Below are 25,521 nucleotides of genomic sequence, written 5' to 3' on the forward strand. Positions count from 1 at the left end.
AGACTCACTTCGAGGGTAGCTTCATAAATCCTGTTTCCGTAGAAGTGGGGTCGGACCTCGTTCTGTCTGGTTTGTGCTCTCATGACCTGGACGAGGCCCTGGCCATGCTGTTGAGAGATCTGAGTCTGGAGATTGAGAAGCTTCAAGGCCCTGCAGCTTTACCTCCACATGCAGACAAGATGAAAGAAATCCTCATCAAAACCAAAAACCAGGTAAACCGCAGCGGGCCCAGAGTGGACGTCACCTTCGTTCCTGGATCGACGGCAAACACATTGGCTAAAGTACGGCTGGTGGGCTACACGGAGCATGTCAACAAGCTCAGGGATGTTCTTCGTGACTTTCTGCAGAATCAGGTTCCAGCTGAAGACGTGTTAAACCTACCACATCCTGACCTGGTTGACTGTTTTGACCAAGTTTTCGAGCTGCTTCACCTGACGCAGACAAAAGCAACATTAAAGGCTTCACATTCTCCACGTCCATGTGTGGTTGTGTCTGGTCCCCTTTGTCTGGTCCAGGAGACCCATGAGGCCCTTAAGTCTGCTCTAGCCGGCCTGACCTCAGGAACGTTGGTTCTAGACGGACCGGGGGCTCTGCGCTACTTCCAGGGAGATGGTAAAGTGAGCAAAGAGCTGGTCGAGAGTTCCTGTCAAGTTCTTATCAGGCAAGGTTCGGACTACATTTTGACACATATCAAACATGCATCTTGCTGAATTCAATTTATGCTCTCATATAAACATAATCCGATTGTATTTCCCCAGTTTAATATGTTTGTCTCGCTTTGCAGCATCAGGAAAGAAAACGGCCCCTCAGCTGCAGGTTAGTTTACCTCTCCGTACCAGTCCCACCGGTCAGCAGTCCACCTTCCTGGTCTTCGGTCTTCACACAAAGCATGTTAATGATGCTGTAGCAAAGATGAAGAATCTGTACGAGGCTCACTGCTCCACAAAAACCTTCACAAAGGACGACCTGGCAGATCTCACGCAGGGTGATATGAAGGACTTGAAGAAGCTTGCAGAGACAGAGGGTCTGTACGTGCAGGAGAACCCGCTCAGCCACGGTGGCCTGCTGGTGAGTGGACTAAAAGCTGGGGTCAACCAGGTGGAGCAGATGCTCCACAGTATCACTCCCCTTAGGAGAGAGATGAGGTTCAAGGAAGAGGAAAATCTCTACCCTCGAGTGGCCTGGTGTATCCTGGGACGTAGCGGCAAGTGGAAAAGACTTCCCAAAACAGCCAATTATAATCTGGAAAAACGTAATATCGCAAAAGGCATTGTGGACGCGCAGGGTAACATGTGGAGTGTAAATTTACTGAGAATGGAGGCCACATGTCACAGACTGACAAAGCTGAAACGGCTTGAAAATCTGGAAGGTAAGAGGAGCATGGGTGTTACAAAGAAATTAGGGCTGTTCGATGAATCGATTTTAAATCGTAATCGCGATTATGTAATTAGAATGATGTTAAAACGTGAAACTAGTAAAATCGATTTTTCCCCTTTTTTTTTTTTTTTTTTTAACCTTGTCTGCACACATATTAATGATTGATACCATATTAATGATTGATGGAAATACCTCTCAATACCTGCGAAAAGTGCCCCATCAGAGAGGCTCTTTAGTGTAGGAGGGGGCGTTGTAACATGCCACCGGGCATCCCTCAAGCCAGATGCGGTAGACCGGCTCGTGTTCCTTGCAAAAAACTTGCAAATGTGAACAGCAAATGTAATGACTGACATTACACACCTCTACCTCCTTCATGGGTTGCATTATTATTTAGCATGCAAAGACCCAGTTTAGTTTAATTAGAAAATGTCTTGTTTTATTTAATTGGAAATATAACTTACTGTATGTTTGCAAGTGCTGATTTTTTTTTTCAGAGATAAAACTTTATATTTTATTATATTTTTTAAAACTTTTTTTCAACTTATTTTACAGAGTTTTGCACTTTATTCATTCATTTTTGGTTTAATAAGAGCAAAGTTTGCACTTAAAGCCCAATGGGGCAAATGTTCAATAAAAAAACAGCATATTTGAAATCATTTCTTTGCCTTTTGTCAATTCACAAAATAATCGTAATCGAAAATTGGATTTTGAGAGAAAAAAATCGAGATTTTATTTTTGGGCAAAATCGAACAGCCCTAAAAGAAATACATAATTACGTTTTTATAAAAAGGGTGGTTTTGACGTTTGAAGAAGGTGCATTATGTCTATTTTAAAACCATTTAATCTAACACTATTATGACGTAGATGAGTTGCTTGCACGCTCAGCTGCTAGTGCTACTAGGAGGACAGACAAGTTGAAGGGAGGGGGGGTCATATCTTGAAGTCTTTTGAATGTTTTATGTTCTCTTCACTGATAACCTTTTTCCCAGACTTCACTTTCCCTCTGTACTGGGACGCTATGACCCCTGCTGAAGATCTGAAACAGGTTTTGGTGGACCCCTCCTCTGCAGAGTACCGCACTGTACTAGAGGCCTTCAGGAAAACAGTTACTAAGACTGTTGTGAAGGTTGGTGGCTTTCACTCATTTCAATTTTTAGATCTTCCTTTTTTTTTTAAAGAAATTGCCAATAAATATATGAATATCTTCAGTTAAGTGCAGTTTTACCTGGTTAATACTAAAATTGACATGTTTTTTTAAAGATCAGATGCTCATTTTCCATCTTGTGTTGTATCCATGGGCTGTCGTTTTTGTTCAAATATGGTTTAATACAACCAAATACATTTTTTTTCTTGTCAGATTGAGCGCTTGCAGAATGTTCATCTACGTCGTGTGTATGAACTGCAGAAAAAGCACATGTCTGAAAAGAACAAGCCAGAAGGGGGTGCAGGTGAAAGGCTTCTTTATCACGGGACGAGTCAGGACACCTACAATTCAATCAAAACAAAAGGCTTCAACAGGAGTTTCTCTGGCAAAAATGGTAATGCTCATTTCGTCTAGTATTGGTCTGCATTTTTGGGCTACACATAAGGTGGTGGTGCTGATACTGTTGTTGTTGAAGTTGTTTATTTATAGTAGGATAAGCCCCTTGAGTTGTAACAACTCGTTTACGAGGGGGTCCTACACAAAAAACATCAAGACATAACACAACTCAGCACAATACAGTGAAAGGAGAAAAGACAATACAATACAATACAGACACGAAAACAAAACAAAAACAAACAATCAAACCAAAAAAAAAACAAACAAGACAGACATATACAAAAATCACTTCGACAAAATTGCAACCAGAGTTTGAACAAATATTAGATGAGAAAATAAAAAAATATGGTGACAGAGTTAATGAAAGCAGGAGCAGGGTGTTTCAAGGTAGGTGGATAGGACTTGATTAAAACAGATTAATGATTGCGATGATCTGATAACTACAGGTAGATGGTTCCAGTCGTTTGGACCTTTGAACATGAATGCTTTTATACCTACTGATTTCCTATTGTGAGGCACTGCAAAGTAAGGATAACTAGATTGCCTGGTTTGATAATTAGATGTAAGTTGTACTTGATATCCAAATACTGTTTTAAATAAGGCGGGTAATCATAATAAATACATTTAAATATAAATTGAAACCAGTGTGTCTGTCGTCGAGTATGAAGAGAGGGGAAGTGAAGAGACTGGTACATTGAACAATGGTGAGTATGATAAGGACAGTCCAGTATAAATCTGCAGATTCTATTGTACACTTTGTTAAGAGGAGCTAAAACACATTTAGAAGAGGAAAAGTGAACAACATCACAATAATCCAATATCGGAAGGATCAGTTGCACAACCAGTCTCTTTCTAACACGATTTGTAAAACATTTTCTGGAATCAAATTCACAAGCCCATCCAAGAAAACCACAAGGAATCCTTTTTATTCAAAATTAACTTTCCATTGTTTGACTGCCATAATGTACTTTTGTCCTTTTTACTGATATAATATTCGTCCTCCCACTTCCTGAGTTATGTTGACACAAATTCCAAAAAGCTGGGATACTGAATGATTGATTTCCATCTCTCTCTAAACCCTTATTTTATTCTCAGTAGAACACAAAATAAATACACTATCTTGAGAAATAAACAAAGTCATTTTGAATTAGAATTTGATTAAAAAAACTAAAGTTGGGAACCTGTAATGTTTCAGATGGTCTAGCATCCCCCCATCTTGACTGAGTTGAGTCTTGATGTTTTTTTTTTATTTATAATGCACCAAATGTTTCCAAATAGTGAAAGAGTGAGACTGCAGGCAGACCAGTTCAGCACCTGTACTGCTATGATGAAGCCATGCATTTGTAACAGATGCAGGATGGGGGTTAGCTTTCTCTTGCTAAACAAGTTTCTCCGAAAGAAGATGACGTTTCACGATTTTGTTTCTGCCATCAATCCAAAAATAATTAAATGTTTTTCTTAATGAAAACAATGATTATCTATATATACTTTTGTAACAAAAAGTAAAACGTATCACTTTTAACATTTGATTTGCTCTCTTTGTTGTATTCTGAATAAAATCAGGATTCTGTTTTTCTAGTGATAATTCACACGGTGTTTGAACTTTTTTGGAGTTAGGGTTGTGCGTTTTCTGATATGCCATCAACTGAAGGTTATTTAAAGGAGACACTTGCATGTATTTGAAAAGGCAAACCCATGATGGAGCTTTAATGCAACTTTATAAAACCTTTAACTTTTCCTTCCCTTTTGGATTCACAGCAACCGTCTATGGTCTTGGAACCTACTTTGCTGTAAACGCCAGCTCCTCAGCTCATCGCAGCTACTCCATGACAGCTAATGATGGCACTCAAGCTATGTTTGTGGCTCGAGTTCTCACTGGCGTCTACACTCCGGGCACCAGCAACATGAGGGTGCCTCCGCCTCGCAACGTCCAGCAGCCTGACGATCGCTATGACAGCCTGGTGGATAGAATGGAGAACCCCAGCTTGTTCGTCGTGTTCCACGATGACCAAGCCTACCCAGATTACCTCATTACATTTTGTTAACACTCCATTAGAGTGAACCTTAAAAGAAATCATCATTAATATGGTTATCGTTTGTACACGACTCACATCCAGCTGTTCTGTTAAATTTATGGATATAGATGTGTTCCTCAAAATATTATGTTGAATGAAAAATTGACTGGAGAACTGTTAAGTATCCTAAATGTTTTAAATCTGCATTCACATGTATGTTTAGACATTTATTATGCATACAGATTCTATCTTGTTCGCAGTTTTCGTTATTTTTGGTTTTTGCCCACAGAGGAAACTAAATGTTAAAAGATTTTTACTTTAACGACTAAGATGCGTGTTTAAAAGGAAACAAACAAGTTTAATATATGCTAAGATAAGGAACTGTTTTTGATTTAAAGTTGAGTTTGGGGTCTATGTTTACAGTTGACTACAGCTGCAATAAAGTTTATTAAAGCATTAAAGGTGTCACTTCTGTGTGAAGAGTTTGTGATTGCTTACAAAATAAATGTGACTAAACAACAAGTACATAGAAGTGGAAGAAAAACATGAAACTTCAGTCTTTGAAATTTACTACATTGTTTACTTGAATTTAGTCTAAGTGGAGCATCATATGTGAACTGGTGCTTCTTTGGTTCCCAGTTTTCTTTATCTTGCTATGGTGTGTCGCGTGATTTGAATGATATGAAATCAGTTTTTAGTTTAGTTTGAATTTAAAATTATTATTTAAGTACTTGTTATGTAACAAACAAAAACCTTATTCATATGTTTTTTTTCTTATACTGTACTTTCAAAACTAAATGTTCTTCTGCTACATGCATGTTAAACATCTATTATATGCTGCTGGGTGTGTCTGTAAATATGTAATAATGCGGAGGTGAAAGTGAAAGAGATTTCAGAGTTAAGGTTTTTCTCCGCACGAAAAACACAAGTAGAAGCTCTCCCAGTTTAAACTTGTTGGCCAAATGGATCAATACCAGTATCCTTTGTTTTTTGAGGCCAGAGATCTGACAGACAGAGAGAACGGGAAGATCTGGAGATTTTTTCAAAAAAGAAAAGACTCTGGGGGAGGTGACTGTGCGATGATTGAGAAGGTCGGAGGAAAAATATATAAAGTCTCGTTCAAGGAGAAAGAGGGTAAGCATCGACCTTGGCTTAAAAAGTTAATGTATTTACAGCTATTCTCAGCGTGTAACTTTTCTGTGTTCACAGACCAGGAAAGAGTCTTGCAGAGGAAGTTTCACACAATCTCTCTTCCCGCTGGAGAACTCCGGCTGACTGTGAGTCGAACTGATTCAGCACAGACCCCAGACCAGCCCTCGACAAGCCAGTCCCAGGTGAGTTTTAGCGACCCTTTAAACAGCTGTGAAGCAGCTGGTTGACTGATTACCGGAAGCTCAATTCAGAGCGGACAGACAGACGGGTTCCAGGAAACTGTTGCTGTGATCACACTAGAGATTGTAGATGGTGCACCATGAAGTGGAAAAAAGTTACTAAATTGATGCTTAAAGGTATTGTGACATCATTTTTAACATGCTTTTAACACTATTAAAAGTCTTGGCCAACATCCCTCAAATGTGTCTAAAAGAGTGTAACAAGAAAAACTTCACTCTAGTACTCCATTCCTGGCTTTTTATTACACTGTTTTTTTGCGCCGTGAAAAACGGGTCCTTTTTCCCCTTTCCTGTCAATCATTGCTCCGCTCCTCCTCCAAACCTCCTCCAACCAACCGCTACACACTTCTGCCGTCTTCACACACACGCGCGCACACCGACCACAAACACCGACACACAGCCCAGACAGGGCGACTACAGCCCGGGGATGAAGTCCAACCGGGACCAGAGGACCGGGACCGCAGCTCCCCGCGAGCAATACGCTCACAGCGGCGTCGGAGAGTTATGCCGCGCTCCATTTGTCCTCGGAAGTCGGAATTTCCCAGTTCCCAGTCGGAATTTTCAACTGGAACGCCCCTCGAAGTGGGATCTCCTACTGGTAAAGTGGGAGAATCTTCACCACCCCCGAGTTCCCAGTTCCCAGTTCCGATTTCCGAGGTAAATGGAACGCGGCATTAAGCCGGGAGCGACAGGCGAAGCATGCACGGAAAAGCAGCACGGCGAAGCAGACAGTCCACAGCAAACAATCATAAAAATAAAGGCATGCAAGCAGCAGTGTCTCCTTATCTTAAGTCCAGTCAGTGGCCGCGGGTCTTCTTAGCAGTTCTCCTCCGGTGATTAGAACAGAAGAGGCTCTAAACTGCTCAGTGTTAAGCCTGATTTATGGTTCCGCGTTAAATCGACGCAGATCCTACACCGTAGGGTTCAGCGTACAGTGCGCGTCGCCGCGTAACCCTACGCCGTAGGCTCTGCGTCGGTGTAACGCGGAACCATAAATCAGCCTTTATGGTGCGCTGGAGAGGAGAGGAGGCAGGGAGCTGGGTGGAGGGGGCGGTGATTTAGCGGGCCCTGACGTCACGGCCCGCCACCAAACCAGGTGCGCCGTTTTTGCACAGTTATGCGGAAAATCCCAGAAAGCACACAATACACTGAATGTTAAAAGTTTGTTGTTTTTTGGGTGTAATAGATGTCAAGACACCCAACAAAACACAAAAAATCAAGAAAAATGTGTTTTTCATGTCACAATACCTTTAAAGAAACACGCGCGATCATTGGAGGCCGCTCAGAGGATGTGAAGACCCCGGTGGCCCAAACACATTGTTGAATGACCTTTATTTGGATTTTATTAATTTATTTAGAGACAAATATGTTTAACCAAAACCACTTGAACTGACAGGAATGCAATCTAACTGTATCTGTTAGCACTTTAAACAATCACAGTGGACCAAAGTGCAAAACTGCAATAAAAGATAAGAAACATGACAGATAAAACAGAACCGAAAATAAGAAAGAATTGACTAATGTATTTCTATAGTTCATTGTGTCCTGGTTTTCCGCCGCTGGGTGTGTCTCCCCCTGGGGGTTGTATTGTGCTGTTTGCATTTTGTCTTTCAAAAAAAAAAAAAAATGAGGAACCGACATGTTAATAGCATATTAGCAACACAAAATACCAAAGTATCACAATCAAATGAGTCCGTTTGTAGAACAAATGCACAGATATTGAAAAAAAAAGTTCACCAATGCATATGTTTAAACAATTTTTGAGAACAATTAAATTAAGAGACTGTGGAAGAATGATCCTACTCACCAAATGATCTTACTAAATTCAACTTTAAGAAACTTTGAGCTTGGTATTATTATTGGGTGTAAAAAGTCCCTTGTATATAATGATTTTTTCTTGTTCTGTCAGCTCCCACCCAGGCGTGGTGCCAGAATTTCTATTCTGGGCGGGCCTTTAATAACAGACTACTGACATAGAGCTGGAAATCCCAACTTGATGCCAACAATAAATTAATGAAATAGTCACATAATCCACAAAAAAGGGTGATTATTTTCGCACAATTAGAGCAAAAAGTAAGCGAGGCTATATATGTCCCACTCCCGTGAATCACTTGTAGGCAATAAACAGATGATAGATAAAAATGAGCCTGCTTGAACAACACTACGTGCTGATGCACAGGGAGTTGTGACGTGTCGTGTGATTGTTCCAGACTTGAGACTTCACAGGATTTGTTTTCATAAAAGGAAACGTTTTTAGTTTTCATTTTGAATTCAAATTTTAATTCTAATAATCAAAATAATTAAAAATTAGACATTCAAAAAATAAATTAAAACAGTCAACATGTGTATATTTTTTAAATAACACAATAACATTTTATTTATCTTGTTGAATATTCAAAAAAGATGGGTTCAAAGTTCATAAACTTCTGAATATATTATAAATGAACCAAGAAAAAAAACAAGGAATAATCAAAATGAATTATAAATCCTCTAACAGCTATTTAGGCACATACATTTATTTTAAGATTTTTTTTTACCAAATTATGGTACTAACTAATGTGCAGACAGGTTTAAATAATAAAAAAGAACAAAAATAAATACAAGTAACAACAAGTAACCTTTTTTCATTACTATGTATGATCAACATATTACACATGTAGATCATGTAGTTGTGGATGGTGTGGTAGCATTTTAGTTTAGACATGTAATACATATGGATTATTACTCTGTGGTCTTACAATAACCCCTGGCTTATGATTGGTTTTGTTTCTTCTCTTTTTTTAGACATCTAAGAAAACAAATACAAAATGTCTTGAGAAGATTTTCGAACTCGACATCTTCCTCATGTACTACCTGAGAGACAATCCTAAAGCATACAAAGTCCTACAAAAGCAGCTCTCCTTGATCAACTGCACTGTGGAGTTAGATTTTGATGAGGAGGAGGCAGTGGTGAGGGGGGATGTTGATAAGGGATCCGGAGGAGCTTTTGGAGTTGTTGCAGAGAAATGGGAGCTACAGGTGGATCAGATCTTCATCTCCATCACTGAAAGCTACCTGTGCTATCACGTGGTTGAGCCAAAAAAAGTGAAGAAGTTGCTGCAGGACCGCCAGTATGTGACTGATGATATGAGAGTGTACCATGAGAGTGGTTATTCTGTGGTGGTGGGACAGGTTGAAGCTGTGAATGAGAAGATTGCGATTTTAGAGAAGAGCCTTCCGACCCGCAGGGAGGTGCCAGTCGTGGAGAACCACTTGAAACTGGTAAAAGAAGAGTTCAGTCGAGAAATGCGTGCTGATTGTCCAGAGGTCAGAATCACCAGAGCCTCTGCTATGATCATTTTGGAAGGTGCTGATGAGATGGTGCAGTCAGGTGCTGCAAAACTCAATGAGTTGATCAAGAAGATAAAAGAGAAGAGACTCAATCTCGCCACAGATTTATTAACTTTCATGAAAACCAGCGGTGCCATCTCCAAGTATGATGCCCGCTTCAAGCAGACCTTCAGAAATCCAGTTTCACTGGACATCGGGTCAGACCTGCTTCTGTCCAGCTTGTCCTCTGTGTCCCTGGACGAGGCTGAGGTTATGTTGCTCAGAGACCTGAGGGTGGTCATTGTACCGTTGCAGGGGGCAGCAGCTGGACCTCCAGATGTGAACAGCCTGAAAGAAGTCCTCAACAAAGCCAAGAACGAGGCGAACCGCGGGGAGCTCAGGGTGGATGTCAGCTTCATCCCAGGACCCAGTGGACCCCCAGTGACCACGGTACAACTGGTGGGGTACACCGAACATGTGACCAAGCTCAAAGAAGTTCTTCACGACTACCAAATGAATCAAGTTTCAGCTCAAGAGACTTTGAACCTGATGCATCCTGAATTGGTTGATAGCTTTGATGAAATCCTGCGTCTACTTGGCATGAAGCAGACCAACGTGACGTTGAAAGCCTCCCATTTTCCCCACCCATGTGTGCTCTTGTCTGGTCCTCGTTGTCACGTCCAGGAGACCCACCAGGCCCTTATCTCTGCTTTATCCAGCCTGACATTAGACACCTTGGTTCTTGATGGACCAGGAGCTATGCGCCTTTTCCAGGGAAATGGTCGAGATAGCAAGAAGCTGGTTGAGAGTTCCTGTCACGTCCTGATCAGGGAACAGCAAGATGTCCTCTCACAGTCTGTGAAAACCAAACCACAACATATCAGCAGCATCCCAAGTGGACCTTCCACTGACAGACCCCGCCTCAGCTCTGTCGGAAGCACTGCGATCAGCAAAATAAACCTAAATATCAAGCTGTCCAGTTTAGAAGATGAGCAGGTTTGGCTGTTTCTATTTTATTTTACTTTTCATTACATACAAAGTATTGACTCAAAATGTAAGTAACCTACACCGTTTTTCACAATGTGTTCACAGGTGGATGTTTTGGTGGCACCTATGCTGAAAAAGCAGCTGGAATCCACAAAACTTGGTAAAGACTTGCTCCGAAAAGGAGGAAGCACTGTCAAGTCAACCTTTGACATGACGGCATCGATCAGTACCCTCGCCCCTGGTGATGTTATGCCGATTGTCGCGTCTGCATCTTTGAGCTGCTCCAGGATCTTTTTCATAGAGTGTTCACCATGGGATGGTGTCAGAGGAAATAGTGTGCAGGTGAAGTTCAAAACCCTCAAAGATATCCCTAGTGGACTGGTTTCAAATTTTTCCAACAATAACAATACTTTCCAACAATAGTTCCCACTGTAATAATGTCTGAGCTACACAGCTGCACATATTAACTCAGAATGTAATTACAGCTCTTGAAATTACAAGGAAATGTCCCACTTTTGCCTTGTAGGCACTTGGTAAAGGGTTGAAGAAGTGCTTGGAGCTCTGTGTACAGCAGGGCTTTACTTCAGTGGCCATTCCAGTGATCGGCCCTGGCATTGTCTTGAAGTACCCTCTAAAAGAAGCCATTCGACTGCTGAAAGACGCAGTTTGCGAGTTTGGATTATCTTCTCCCGGTGGGTCACTGTCTACCATCCACATTATCATCAAACCTGGTTATCCTGACTCTGTGGAGGTGACTATTAAACGCTGGTCTGTGAATTTCATGAATAGTTTTTTTGTGTGCATGTTTGTGTTATGTAACAATTTTTTTTCAATAATTTTGCAGTGCTACCATGAAATGAAGAAACACCTCATCTCAAATATGAACCAGGGGGGCCAAGGTAAACCAGAGAACTGCCAAGAAAGGATTTTTATTGATTTATTATTTAACCACTTTCATTACCATTCTCACCCATCAGGCTGCATATTGCTCAATTATGGGACATTTTGTCTTGGTCTTCCCTTTAGCAATCTTCAGACCCCTCACCAGCGATCTTGATGATATCACCATGACAGCAGGAGGCGGGGTCAAAGTAGAATTGATATTCGGTGACATCACTAACGAAACTACAGATGCTGTGGTGAACACAACAGACTTTGTAGATTTTCAGAATGGTAAGTGAGGATATAAAGAACGGATGGATCTTTTTTCAAGCACCAAAGACATATTAAAATGATAAAATTGTTTCTAGCCTCATATTAAATATTATTTATGCTTACATCAAAGTAAGTGCAGTTGTATGGAATATGAAATAATCACCACCTGCCTTTTCTTTAAGTACCATCTGAATATAATGTACTGTATTCACAGTTAATCTCAACATTTACTAAATGACATGGCAACAGAAATTAACACAGGTCGGGAGGCAGGTTGAATGGCGTAAGAATCACAGTGTAGGCATTTACAGATTTAAAGGTATTGTGACATAATTTTTAACATGCTTTTAACACTATTAAAAGTCTTGGCCAACATCCCTCAAATGTGTCTAAAAGAGTGTAACAAGAAAAACTTCACTCCAGAACTCCATTCCTGGCTTTTTATGACAGTGTTTTTTTGCGCCGTGAAAAACGCTTCCTTTTTCCCCTTTCCTGTCAATCATTGCCCCGCTCCTCCTCCAAACCTCCTCCAACAAACCGCTACACACTTCTGCCGGCGTCTCCACACACACGCCCGCACACAAAACCACAAACACCGACACACAGCCCAGACAGGGCGACTACAGCCCGGGGATTAAGTCCAACCGGGACCAGAGGACCGGGACCGCAGCTCCCCGCGAGCAATACGCTCACAGCGGCGTCGTAGAGTTAAGCCGGGAGCGACAGGCGAAGCATGCACGGAAAAGCAGCAGGGCGAAGCAGACAGTCCACAGCAAACAATCATAAAAATAAAGGCATGCAAGCAGCAGGGTCCCCTTATCTTAAGTCCAGTCAGTGGCCGCGGGTCTTCTTAGCAGTTTTCCTCCGGTGATTAGAACAGAAGAGGCTCTAAACAGCTCCGTGTTAAGCCTGATTTATGGTTCCGCGTTAAATCGATGCAGAGCCTACGCCGTAGGGTTCAGCGTACGGTGTGCACGCCGCGTAACCCTACGCCGTAGGCTCTGCGTCGGTGTAACGCGGAACCATAAATCAGCCTTTATGGTGCGCTGGAGAGGAGAGGAGGCAGGGAGCTGGGTGGAGGGGGCGGTGATTTAGCGGGCCTTGACGTCACGGCCCGCCACCAAACCAGGTGCGCCGTTTTTGCATAGTTATGCGGAAAATCCCAGAAAGCACACAATACACTGAATGTTAAAAGTTCGTTGTTTTGTGGGTGTAATTGATGTCAAGACACCCAACAAAACACAAAAAATCAAGAAAAATGTGTTTTTCATGTCACAATACCTTTAAGTAGTTTAAATAATATGCAAAACAGAAGCATACATTCTGTGTTTTGAGTTGATCTACTAAGAAAAGAGTATCAATCACCTTAGGAAACGAATTAACTGGGTGAAACCAAAATATCAGATATCTTTGCACAGGAACTGCCTGGAAAATCAAAATTGGATGAAAGAGTCAAGTGATGAGGGAGGAACTGAGGACATCTAGTGGGTATTTGTGGTATTACTTCAGTATACAGCGTTTATGAAATCTATTGAAAAATCTCCAAAAACAACCAAAAACAAAATCTTGTACATGGTCAAATAAATTTGATGTATAGAATGAAGGATGAATGTTATTGGTTACCAGCTTTTCCCTCCATCAGTTCCAGTAAGTAATCTATATTAAGTAGTAATCTTTTGGTAGAAAATATGGGTGTGAATTGGTTCTTGCAGTACCTTTTATAGCATGTTACCTTCTTTTTAGTGTCACTTCTAAGTTGAACATATCATGACTGCCTTGAAATGTTCTAGAGGCTGTTTCCTAGATGAACCCTATTAGTCTGAATAACCATCATGAAAAAAAATTTAACTCAATTTTACTTAATGCTCAGTGCCAAATTGCCACATCAAAACAAGGCCCTCCCTCCCTCCCTCCTAAAAGGTTATTTTCTTTTGATTGGCCAAATTCCTTAAACTTGTTAGGAGCAGCAGCCAGTGTTTGTGGGTCATAATTTAAATCTATAAAATCTAAATAATGCTTGAGCAGTGAAATTATAACCAAGTTTGTATGAAACTTAATCTTCTGCATAAAAATTATAAACAATGTTTACCTTGATTTATTAGATTGGATTAGAGATTAGATTGTCCTTTATTCATCTCTCAGTGGGGAAATTCGCTTTGAGCAGTAGCACTTGTATGTATTGGGTGGGTGTTATAGCAACTACATTAAAAAGTTTGATTAGTTTATTATTAAATAACCAATCAAAGATGGTACAGGAAATCACGAATCCTTAGACACAGAATACGTTTTGGTAATTGATCTGACAAAATCTTCAAATCTGCCAACCCATGGTCTTCTGCCTCACAGATGGGGTGTGCAAAGATATCTTGACAGTAGCTGGACCCCGTGTGGAAGCGAAGCTAAAAGCAGGTGAGAAAGGAGCACAGCTGAACATCGTAAAGCAAAATACGCTTCATTGCCACTCACCCCTGTTTCCTCTGCTGTCTTTGTAGCAAATGTGAACCGAGGACAGATTTTTGTGACTGGAGCCGGGTCGTTCCCCTGTGAAGCCATTTTACATGTGTGTGGACAAAAGGATGCAAGTGTCATTGAGGGACTTGTGTGTAGCATCATTGACCACTGTGAAAACTCTCAGTTAGAGTCAGTCGCAATCCCTGCCATCTGTTCTGGTAAGTGAACTGTTGGACATCCTCAGTGATCATTATAAAACAAACCTTTCTTTGAGTTTTGTGTTTAAAGACTAAGTTTTAATTCTGAAGGTAAATGACCTGTGTGTGCAGGAACTGGTGGATTGGACCCAGGTGTTGTGGCAGGTGCAATCCTCAGAGGCATCAAAGCTGCTACTTCATCCAAACTCTTTCACAACCTCACCAACATCCGCCTTGTGCTAATTAAGATCGACGTCTTCCTGGCATTCAAAGAGGAAGCAATGCAGATGTTTGCCAATGCAAGGACAGGAGGTGATTTTGTAAAATGTACATTCTTAAATTAGACTTTGATTATTATTATTTTTTTAATGGACTCTTTCACAGGTTTGTTTGACTTCTCTTCCAGTCTCAGTGCCTCCAATGCCTTTGGCACCACAACATTCACCCCAGCCCTTGAGAGCAGATCTAAGCATTCTCCAAACCAGCTCCACAAGTCAGAAATCCACCTTCCTGTTTTGGGGTCTATCTAAAAAGGATGTTGATGATGCCATGGTAAAGCTGAAGAATCTGTATAAAACACAGTGCTCCACACAAACGTTCAAGAAGGAGAATCTTGAGAGCCTCTCCCAAGATGACATGATGGATCTGAAGCAGCTGGCAGAGACCTCTGGTCTGTACATGCAACAGGACCCATCAGGAAACTTAACAGTGGACGGGTTGAATGATGGGGTCAACCAGGCAATAGGGATGATTAATGCAGCTGTGCAAGGCAATCTTAGGAGAAAGATGGCAGTCAAAGAGGAGGACGATCTGTACTCCCGTGTGGCATGGTGCATCCTCGGGCAAAATGGCCACTGGGAACGACTTTCCAAAGCAGCCAGTTACAAACTGGAAACAAGGGATATAGCAGGAGGAATAGTGGATGTGCAGGGAGTCTTGTGGACTGTAGACCGGCAGAGGATGGAAGCCACAGCAAATTTGCAGCAGACGAAACTGAAACGACTTGAAAACCTGGCAGGTGAGAGGCACAGACAAACTCACTCTATTCACATCTGGATGTATGCAAAGGTCCTAGAGTGGCCTTTTCCCTAAATCCATGTAGACTCCTCTTTGGAGGACAGAATGTACCCAAGAATCAGTGTTCGCATGAGCAGTGAACACTCCGAGCGTGACAGCTGGATGTGAACCAATAAATCTAAAACAGTAGCTATCCCATGTAACTCCAGTTCTATTAGTACAGTAAATCAGTAGATTATTGTGAGTTGAAACTATGCCAAGAGATATACAGCTATCAAGATCTTTCTTATTTATTGTTAAAAGATTATGTTTACATGGATGCCAAACAAACCAGGATGCTTTTCATCTCCTATTTTCAAAGTCCCACTCCTAACATTCTTCTACCTATTTCACGTATCAGTTTTTACACTGATGACTTTTGACTTAATTTATGCATCATCTAGTAAAATTTTGTGTCTTTCTCTTGACCTTTTTCAGATTTCACATTCCCTCTTTATTGGGACAGCATGGCTATCGGCGAAACCATGAAGGTGGTTGCATTGCAGCCTTCCTCTGCAGAGTACCGGACTGTGAAGGAGGCCTTCAAACGGACTGCCAAGAAGACCGTAATGAAGGTTGGTGGCTTTCTATGGAGAAGACGTTTGTAGTGACAATGCAGCTGAGGATTTACTTTTTCTCTTTTTAAAAAGAAGAAGGTTTCTTCTGGCATCTCTTACAAAAAGTTATACTTATGTAGCCTTTCTTTTGTTTTTATTATTGTGAACTTTAACATTTAGGATGCTAAGCTTGACAAGTAGAGGATTATATGCAGTTCTTAGGCTTTTGCAATTTGTCTGTGCATCATACAGTACGCACACCTGAACATTTCAAGGCAGTAAAAACTTTCAAAACCTTAGCTTCCATCGAGGTGCTCTTATTTATTAGTGATGAGTTAATCAAATGCAGTTCATAAGCAGCACTTTGCTGCCTTTTTACTCTCAATTCCTTTGGAAGCAGAAAGAGAGCATTTATTTTTCCACACACTGCTTCTGCATTTGGGCTTACTTTCTATGTTTTTAGAGAGTTTTTATTATAAACTGATATGTAGATCTATGGCCGGTCCAGATGTATCGTCTCATGGTTAAATAGATGAAAATTAAAAAAAAAATGTTGTGTTATTTCGTCTCCTAATTGGGTTCAGTTATGATTAAACTGAACATAAATACAACAATCATTCAAATACAGAGCAGAAAATTAACTCATCTAAAAAAACTCCACAGTTAAAGATGTTGTTATCTAACATATCGCATTACTTCTTCCATGGACCTTTATTCTTTTTTAACTGTAGAACAATTTGAATTAACAATCATATTTCTTTATCGAAATATTAAACACAATTCCCTTTGGAAATCATTTACACAAGTTAAGGAAATCATCTGAATGCTTTGCACTCAAGAAAAGCTACAAAATTGTTATGCAGGACAGAAGGTTTGGTTGGTCACTGTTTTAATTTTTCCTGTTAGATTGAGCGCTTGCAGAATATTCATCTCCGCCGTGCCTACGAGGCACAGAAGAAGCTTATATCTGAGAAGAACACTCGGGACGGCGGTGCAAGTGAAAAGTTTCTGTACCACGGAACCACGCTGGAAAACTCTGACTCCATCATGAAAACTGGGTTCAACAGGCGCTTTGCTGGGCAAAATGGTAAGCAATCCACAACTACTTGAACAAAAAAAGAAATAAATTGCATTTTTTTATTTATCAAAATCCACTTAATCCTGGAAGTTTAGGAGGAATAAGAGACATGTCTAGAATATGGCAGAGAAAATACATATACTGCATTTAAAGCTTTATTAGCATCTGTGTTTGATGCAGTGGCACCACCAGGGGGTGGCCTGGGGCGCCCACGGCCCCCCCTACAAATTTGCTGGCCACCCCACTTGCCTCAATAAAAAAAAAAAAAAAAGATTCTATCGTGTGTTATGCGTTTCATCCCAAATCATTTGGGCCAAATGCATATCAGTACGCGTTTCCTTAAGTATTTCTGAGCCTGTATACTACAACAGTATAATAAAGTAAGTAATAAAGTAAGTAATGATGGCTTTTAGTTTTGGTGTCCACCCCAAGAATTTAAGTGGCCCCATCTGGCCACCTCTATGAAAGATTTTGGAGGTGCCCCTGGTTTGATGAGGTCAGTGCTAATGCTTAGAGCTCTGAAATTTGGGGTGGTTTATGTATTTTTTATTATTTAACATACATGAACCCATTTTATTTAGCTTCAGTCCAGAGGATTTAGTGCTCGAGATACGAGTTATTGTGGTTTTGATCAGGTGACGATAGTTCTTTGGGAACACAATGGTTCAACGTATCTTATCTTGGTGGGAATAGAAAAATGGGAAAAGGAAAATTATTCATGCACAATAATAATAACTTCTACTTCTTCTCTCTCTCAGGAACGGCATATGGTCTTGGAACATACTTTGCTGTAAACGCCAGCTACTCAGCCGCTCCCACATACTCCAGCCCAGGCCCTGATGGTTCTCAGCTGATGTTTGTGGCGCGAGTCCTGACCGGCGTCTACACTCAGGGTCAAAGTGGCATGAACGTGCCTCCGCCTCGTGACAACCTGCAATCCCACAGCCGTTACGACAGTGTGGTAGATAAAATGGACAACCCAGGCATGTATGTTGTGTTCCATGATGACCAAGCTTACGCAGACTACCTCATCACATTTAAGTGAGGGCTGGGGGAAAATGGTTTCTTTTGCCATTTTGAGGGTTTACAAGAGCAGTTATTAAGTACTAAAGTGTAGTTAAGAAATGTTTATCTGCACAGGTGTCAGGTTTAGCCGGTTTTACTGTCTCCTTGCATCAACATACCTGAATCGAATCAATGGCAACTTACTAAGTGGCTGACACAAGCTTTTTTGCGTTACATACAGTAGCGTGGCTTTAAGCTCGTTATGAATGTTTCGAACATTAAACTGTGACAACGCCATAAATTATGAGACAGTTAATGAATACATTTTGATAAGTGATTATTTACAACATATTTTATCTGGTTTAAAAGCTATGGCTCAAGAGATAAGCTAAGTTAGGGTAAACTGAAATCAGAATTTATTGAAATTTTATTGAATGAATGTATCCCTTACAAAGTTTCTACTCAAGTGAAAAATGGCTTGATGATTTCTAAGTACGTCTAACATTTACTCACTTATTTATCCTTGATATTCTGATTAATTTTTGTACAAATTGAAAACATGAAAAGAAGAGGACATACTCAATGCTAAAAGAAACTTTGAACTTAAGTGCAGTTATTCTGTGGAAATTAATTTTAATTGCTGTTTAAGTGACAATATTAAAGATGGATCAGTCAATATTTTATGTCTGTGATTTACAGTGTAACGAGGGACTAAATGGGTCACTCAAAATGTAGAGGAATTGGTGTTTATATATATATATATATATATAATCATTTGGTTAGAATCTAACATGGGAAACTTTTCATTCCAGAATAATCTATATAAGAACTTTAAACTGAGGGAGAAAAAAGAAAGACAGAGTATGTATTTGTATGTGTGTGTGTGTGTGTGTGTGGGTCTTTATCTCTCTGGCACTTGGCTGAGGGAAGGAGGGGGACAGAATGAGTGTGTTTCTCTCGCGGGGCAGATTGCCTCTGAGAAGCACACACATGCACACACACACGCAGAGGCCCCAACAGAGCTGTAGCGCGGATAAAGGTGAGCGCAGAAATGTATGGCTATGAGGCTGCAGTATGAGGAGAAGTAGGTGTTGCTGCTTTTGACAATGCAACCATTGGAGCCAGAGGAAGGGAATATGACAAACACTATCTGATCAAGACGAGACAGGAAAAAATTGGAGCGTAATGAGCGTCAGATAAGGAAGGAGAGGTGAATTTGGTTGCAGAACAAATATAGATGCGGGCCAGATGTCAACAGATGGGAACAGAAAAAGTCATATGTATGCGCTAAAATTGTACACATATACCAGTGATGTCATAGATATGGGGCCTGTTTGGGTTTGAATTGAAGGCAGAAACTGTCTGATGGGGCGTAAATGAGACAGATTGCGCATAACGGAGAAAGACTGCTGAAGCTTGGGGGCAGCCCCTGGTTTTTGAACAGTATAAAAGAGAGAAAAATCTACAAGTTTTCAGAGTCCGTCACCGGGAAGCCGGCTCTCCTGTGTTTGGTACTGATTGTAATTCTTACAATAAAGACCTTCGCAGTATTTGAATGGAACACCAGCCGAAACCTGACTCCAGTGTTTTTCTTCAAAGTCCATGGATGAAGGTGTTAGTACTTATAGGAAAAACTTAGTTTATGTCGGGGTCCTGAAAGGATTCTCTACAAAAACCACAGTGTATTATCTAATTACAATTATTTGCTGAGATTTTCTGATATCTTGATTTGGACATACCCCATCCAGGAACCTTGCTTGTATTTATCTGCACCTGCAAAAGCCTTTCTTTCTTTCTTTCTTACTGTACAATTGTGTCTTGCTGCTTTTAATGTCAATGTAAAGCACCTTGAATCACCTTGTGTTGAATTGTGCTATATAAATAAACTTGCCTTGCCTTGCCTTTCAGAAAACCAAACCTGTCGTGTTCTCCTTCCTTTCAATCGCAGTGTTAGATTATAAAAAGTAAAATAGTATTGTAATATTATCCTTTTCACCAAGTGTTCACGCAGGTTGCAGCGTTGCAGTGTTGCAGTGTTTCAGTGTATAGACCTTAAAGCAGCACAACGTAACTTTCAGCTTTTCTGAGTTTGGCGGCATCTTTTGGACAAAAGCGGTAGTGTTTTACCAGAAAGAACACTACGTTTCCCATGAGCACCAGCGCGTACTGCCGGAAAACTCCTGTCCCCTCGCTGCATTTGTTTTGATGAGAGGAGACTGGATGCTTTTCTGTTTCAACAAGTGAACAGACGGAACGCAAAAAAAAATATGTTAAACTGCTGGAAAGGAACTGGAATTTACCGGCATACCTTAAACAAGGAAGCCAGGGAGCAGTATATGGAGAAAATAATGATTATTAACGGTCTGGATCCATATGAAATCTCTACTGAAGAGCCATATGTTTCAATAAATTTGTATAATACAACATACAGTACATGTTTTGTATCCCTCTTCTCTTTTCTTTTTTTTTTTGACCGCTGTATTATGCTGAAGAGGCTCCTCGTGAGATTATTTTTTTCCTCTGCAGCTACAAATAAGAGTTAATATTTTTTCCTCAACAAACTAGTTTTATCTGAAGATTGGGGTTAATTGCACCGCAGAGAGCTGGCCAGCAACTGCGTTTAGCTGGCGAAGTGGGGAATAAAACCCGTGTTTTGATCCGACGCCCGTCTGTGTGAGTGTTTGTGGTTTAAGGTTGTTTATGGTTCTGCGTTAAATCGACGCAGGGCCTACGGCGTAGGGTACGCGGCGACACGCACCGTACGTTGCGCGTCGCCACGTACCCTACGCCGTAGGTGTGCGTCGATTTAACGCAGAACCATAATTCAGGCTTTACTGTGTGTTTGGTCGTTACAGCCGCGATCCAAAGCGAGCCGACGACTCTTTCACTCTTTTACTCCGTTATATCAGATACTTGGCCTGCGTGGTTCTGCCTCCGAGCAGGAAACCGTTGAAAAGTTAAACCATTAGGATCTTTTCCCTGGTCTGTTATATGTGGAGCTGCTGCTGCTGCTGCTGCAGCAACAGGTTACCAGCTTCTGCGGAGCTCTGCGCTCCAAGCCCCGCCCATTTTCGTCTCGACTGCGAATCGGGAAGGAGGGGGAAGTGACGTATGTGCCGTAAAGCAGTCAAAGCCGTAAAATTTGTAGTTTTTTAGGGTGGCAGGGTTCCTACCATGCTCCTCAAAGTTACATAGTGCCAGTGAAGGCGATACAGACTCCCTCAGATCATGAAAGAGGTGTCATTAAACCTGTTGGAAGTTGATGTACCATCACAATGACTCTGGAAATATGATATTAAGGTGGAAAAGTTACGTAGTGTCGCTTTAAGAAAAACAAGTAAATACAGCCTGTGATGGAAACTAAACAACTCAAGCAAAGTTTTGTCCATTTATGATGTGAATGCAGCAAGAAGACCAACAAACACCAAGTCTGAATTTTGTTCATGCAGAATTTGTCTAAGTGGCATTTAGAAGTTAAAGGGGACCTATTATGAAAAACACGTTTTTTCTTGCTTTAACATATATAAAGTGGTCTCCCCTCAGCCTGCCAACTCAGAGAAGGAGGAAAGCAACCAAATTCTGCAGTGTCTGTACAGCCGCCCGGATGAGCCATCCAGATTCTGCGCTCGTCGTTACGTAACGACAGAGCGATTTACATAGGTTGGCCTCCGATGCGTGAAACCACGCCCACAACTAACTCCGCCGGCCGGAGCTTCCACCATTTTTTCATAGCGGTGTATCGCGTAATTCAGGCAGCCAATCAGCACAGAGCCTCATTATCATAGCCCCACCCACTCAGAATCCAGGATAGATAATGAGGTTAGAGACTGAGATGATAAAGGCATGGCTCAGAGGCTCAATTTCTAATTTATTTAGCAAAAACAATCAAAAGTTTGTTTTTAAGACATCCAAGACCTGTTTAAAATAGGTATTAGATGCCATAATAGGTACCACCTGCAGCTAGTAATGCAGTTTAAAGTTTTCCACCACTCCTGTTGGAACTCCTCCAATCACAGCCAGGGGGGCGTGCTTGTCAAATGTCAATCACAGAATCCAGCACACCCTGCAGAAAACCCCATGCCCCCGTCCTCCAGCTCCATGCATCATGTAAGCACTCACACGCTACCGTTAAAGGAAAACTAGATGAAGTGGCGGACAAACAAACACCACAGTCAAGGTTGGCTTTAGCAGTTACTGCTTACACATGTTAGCAAAGTACTGTAGGCAGAAGAAGACTGTTGCGAGAATCAAGCAAGGTAAACAACAGTGTTTACATTGCACTGGTATGAGTGTTGTCTTCAGGGGGCCTCAGATCTGGAACAGACTTAATGACGATCTGAAGATGCTGTGTTCTCTCTCCGTTTTTAAAAGAAATCTAAAAGTAAACCTACTGTCTACCTATTTATAAAATACCCTTGCTACATGATGGAGTTATTGGGATGACTGTATGAATGATTGTATGTATTTGTATGTTTGATTGTCTATACCAGGGGTCGGCAACCCAAAATGTTCAAAGGGCCGTATTGGACCAAAAACACAAAAAACAAATATGTCTGGAGCCGCAAAAAATGAAAAGTCTTAGAATGAAGACAACACATGCTGCATGTATCTATATTAGTTAGAACTGGGGAAATTTTTTTTTTTCATTATGCACTTCGAGAAAAAAGTCGAAATGTCGAGAAAAAAGTCAAAATGTTGAGAAAAAAGTTGAAATGTTGAGAAAAGGATAAAAGAAGAAAAAAGAAAAAAGGAAAAAAAGAAGGAAAAAAAGAAGAAAAAAAAGAAGAAAAAAAAGGGGAAAAAAAAGGAAAACATTCTTTAAAAAAGCTCTAGGGAGCGACTAGGGCGGCGCTAAAGAGCCGCATGCGGCTCTGGAGCCGCGGGTTGCCGACCCCTGGTCTATACTGTAATGTCTACTGTTTTCATATTCCTCACGGTACCACATTGCATTGTAAATTTCATTTTTCCTTCATGAACTTTGGGCCCCCTCCCAAAAGCTTTCAATAGCTTACTTTGGGGGACCCATTCATGCCAAATGACCATTATAGGTGTCTAATTGGTCTCAATTGTATACGTTTATCTTAATGGCTATGTATGAATAAACTAAACTTGAAACTTGAAACTTGAAGAAGAAAAAAGAAGAAAAAAACTCACCGCATCGAAAATAAAACCACGGTGAGTACTGGAGTGGCGTTACAGCGGTGAGTGGGGGCTGAAGGACGTGATAGGTTTTTGATTGGATGTGGAATTAGCAGTATTTCTTCTTTACAGGTAATCTTCTAATGTTTGATTGTCTTTGGTTTATTTATATTATTATATATAAGTGTTACCCATAAGGTGTACAGTAATCCCTGCACATTGTAAGACATTAATGTTGGGGTCTGAGCTAAAGAGGTTAGTTTTAATAGTCTCTAGTTAAAGGTTATTTGTACATGTTGGTATGGTTTCTTCTAGTAAAGTAATCCGGTTGCATTATCAAATATGTCCACGCCATGTAAACATTTGAGGGAAACACACTCACTAAGTAAAAATCGGTAAGTTGTACAGGATCCAGATACTGTTTAAAACTTCTTTCTCTCAATTTGTTCCATTACTGATTTACTCCCATGTATCTACTCTCTGATGCCTCGGGTTTCCAGAGTAACTTCCTTGTGCTCGTGCACAACAGTTCAGATGCTCTATGCCAAGAAGTTTTAGGGAGAACAGCGCACCTCCTTGTCAGCAGGGGGAGAGAGGAGAGGTTAGGAGGGGCATGAATGTTGCATGAGTTCAAATTTTCTAGGCTGTTTCTGGATTTTTGGGAAGTTCTCAACTGTAGCTCAAGATAATTAGGGTATGTTTTAGTGCATAACAAGGCAGAGGATTTAATTAAATTCAGCTTTAAAGACAAATATTATTAGATAGTAAATTAATTCAATTAATTTAGAACCAATAAAAACAATAACAATGATAATAACTGGACGTCTAAGGAAACCAACAGATTGCATCAAAGCTGGATGGATGGATGGAAGGATGGATCAAAGTTAGATGAGACCTTTCTCTGCATCTCTCTGCTCACTTGTGTAACTGGTTCCTGTAAATCACAGTTACTAAATATAACAGTTGTTAATCCTTGAACACAGAGCCGTCAGAAATGAGCGCAGATCTTCAGGGTCATTTCTGAAGGCTTGGCTTAGGAAAATGGGTTGTACTGCCACGAGAAAGAAGTTAAAAGACTGCTCATGGAGGAAATAGCAGGAGTAAAAAAGAGACTTATCTAAGGATTTCATAAAAAGTTGCTAGGACATATTAAAAGAGGCCATGATTTCCTGACTCTGAATCAGATGAAGGTGACTGCTATCTGCTCGATTTTCAAAGGAGCAAAGAAAGTTTTGGTTCAGCGAATGTATTGCAATAAAAAAGGGCATGTGAATTAGGCACCCGGGCCTTTCCGTCTGCAAGAATTGTCACACATATGATTCCCATCAAAACATGCATCCACACGCACTACAAACTGGTAGTGAGTTTAAAATGTTCTCTATACATTTTTGTTGGTTGTAATCTGAATAAAATGTTTAAATTATTCACTTTTCACATTTCCCTTCTTGTGACTAAAAGATTTCAAGTGTATGCCTAAAAAACCCAAACTGCATTGTTTAGGTTGACTCAAATGGACAACAGAAGCCTAATCATAATTTTAAAAGAAAAAAGGGCAATTTTCCAGGTGCATTAAATGTCGAGACCTCAATCTTAAAGTTTACGGTGATTCACCAAACTGAATTTATGGCAAGAAAGAGGTATACTGCTGACCGTGAAAAGTTTCCTGTACCACTACTTGAAATGTGCCAAAAGGCGGTCACACTAAGTTAAAAAAAACATTCATGATCATGAAGTACCATTTCAGAGCAATGAAAGGAAAACTGATGAACCTTCATGAAATCGAGGGATGACGTTCCCACTGACCTGCTGGAATGTAAAGTGGACGGTGAACATGTCACTGCTGTGAGTTTTATATGTCTCAGGCCCAAAGCCAGCTCTAACTATTTTAAGATTATGGTTTGGCACCACTCACCCCCTTATCATAATAACAGAAGTATTTTACACAGCTTTTACTAATAATAGTAGTGTTAGAATTCCTAAATTAACTACTTTTGACATGGTCAAAAGCAGTAATATTGCATTTAAATTAAAAATTTGATCTGTTTTTCAGATACATTTACATTATTTTCTGCCACTGTGGAGGTTTAGAAGTGTTTAAAAGTTCAGCCAATTTACTGACATTGTAAAAGCAGACTGTCATGGCCTCCGTTCGTGGACAAATGGACAAAAACATTCCAGATGAACAGGCCAGGAGGAGTTGCACCTGTAAGTGATGAGAATATTTGATTGAATTATACCTCACATGTGTCCACATTTGGCCATAT

General features: G+C 40.6%; 3 protein-coding genes across 3 annotated transcripts; all 3 read left to right on the forward strand.

The window, feature by feature from the left end:
- Window positions 1-8: 8 nt before the first annotated feature.
- On the forward strand, window positions 9-896 carry LOC133420479 (uncharacterized). The gene is made up of 3 exons (XM_061710171.1): window positions 9-666; window positions 785-847; window positions 889-896. Exons 1-3 carry the CDS (start codon window positions 105-107, stop codon window positions 894-896), a joined length of 633 nt encoding a protein of 210 aa, XP_061566155.1. The 5' UTR covers window positions 9-104.
- Window positions 811-5,093, forward strand: LOC133420676 (protein mono-ADP-ribosyltransferase PARP15-like). Its single transcript, XM_061710440.1, has 4 exons — window positions 811-1,369; window positions 2,367-2,503; window positions 2,735-2,915; window positions 4,676-5,093. Exons 1-4 carry the CDS (start codon window positions 913-915, stop codon window positions 4,960-4,962), a joined length of 1,062 nt encoding a protein of 353 aa, XP_061566424.1. The 5' UTR covers window positions 811-912; the 3' UTR covers window positions 4,963-5,093.
- A 747-nt stretch (window positions 5,094-5,840) lies between these two features.
- On the forward strand, window positions 5,841-18,794 carry LOC133420575 (protein mono-ADP-ribosyltransferase PARP14-like). Its single transcript, XM_061710276.1, has 14 exons — window positions 5,841-6,066; window positions 6,142-6,266; window positions 9,108-10,628; window positions 10,725-10,961; window positions 11,146-11,370; window positions 11,464-11,518; window positions 11,646-11,792; window positions 14,121-14,183; window positions 14,267-14,443; window positions 14,555-14,734; window positions 14,829-15,440; window positions 15,917-16,053; window positions 16,942-17,122; window positions 17,872-18,794. The coding sequence occupies exons 1-14, from the start codon at window positions 5,895-5,897 to the stop codon at window positions 18,156-18,158; spliced, it is 4,119 nt and encodes a 1,372-aa protein (XP_061566260.1). The 5' UTR covers window positions 5,841-5,894; the 3' UTR covers window positions 18,159-18,794.
- Window positions 18,795-25,521: the final 6,727 nt, after the last annotated feature.

This window comes from Cololabis saira, chromosome 20, assembly GCF_033807715.1.
Source record: "Cololabis saira isolate AMF1-May2022 chromosome 20, fColSai1.1, whole genome shotgun sequence".
Lineage (NCBI taxonomy): Eukaryota > Metazoa > Chordata > Actinopteri > Beloniformes > Belonidae > Cololabis > Cololabis saira.

Coding starts and splice junctions, on each gene's coding strand:
- LOC133420479 (XM_061710171.1), top strand. CDS start 105: ATGCTGTTGAGAGATCTGAGTCTGGAGATTGAGAAGCTTCAAGGCCCT. Junction 667..784: donor TCAAGTTCTTATCAGGCAAG/GTTCGGACTACA, acceptor CTCGCTTTGCAG/CATCAGGAAAGAAAACGGCC.
- LOC133420676 (XM_061710440.1), top strand. CDS start 913: ATGAAGAATCTGTACGAGGCTCACTGCTCCACAAAAACCTTCACAAAG. Junction 1,370..2,366: donor ACGGCTTGAAAATCTGGAAG/GTAAGAGGAGCA, acceptor CCTTTTTCCCAG/ACTTCACTTTCCCTCTGTAC. Junction 2,916..4,675: donor GAGTTTCTCTGGCAAAAATG/GTAATGCTCATT, acceptor TTGGATTCACAG/CAACCGTCTATGGTCTTGGA.
- LOC133420575 (XM_061710276.1), top strand. CDS start 5,895: ATGGATCAATACCAGTATCCTTTGTTTTTTGAGGCCAGAGATCTGACA. Junction 14,444..14,554: donor AATCCCTGCCATCTGTTCTG/GTAAGTGAACTG, acceptor CTGTGTGTGCAG/GAACTGGTGGATTGGACCCA. Junction 14,735..14,828: donor TGCCAATGCAAGGACAGGAG/GTGATTTTGTAA, acceptor CTTCTCTTCCAG/TCTCAGTGCCTCCAATGCCT.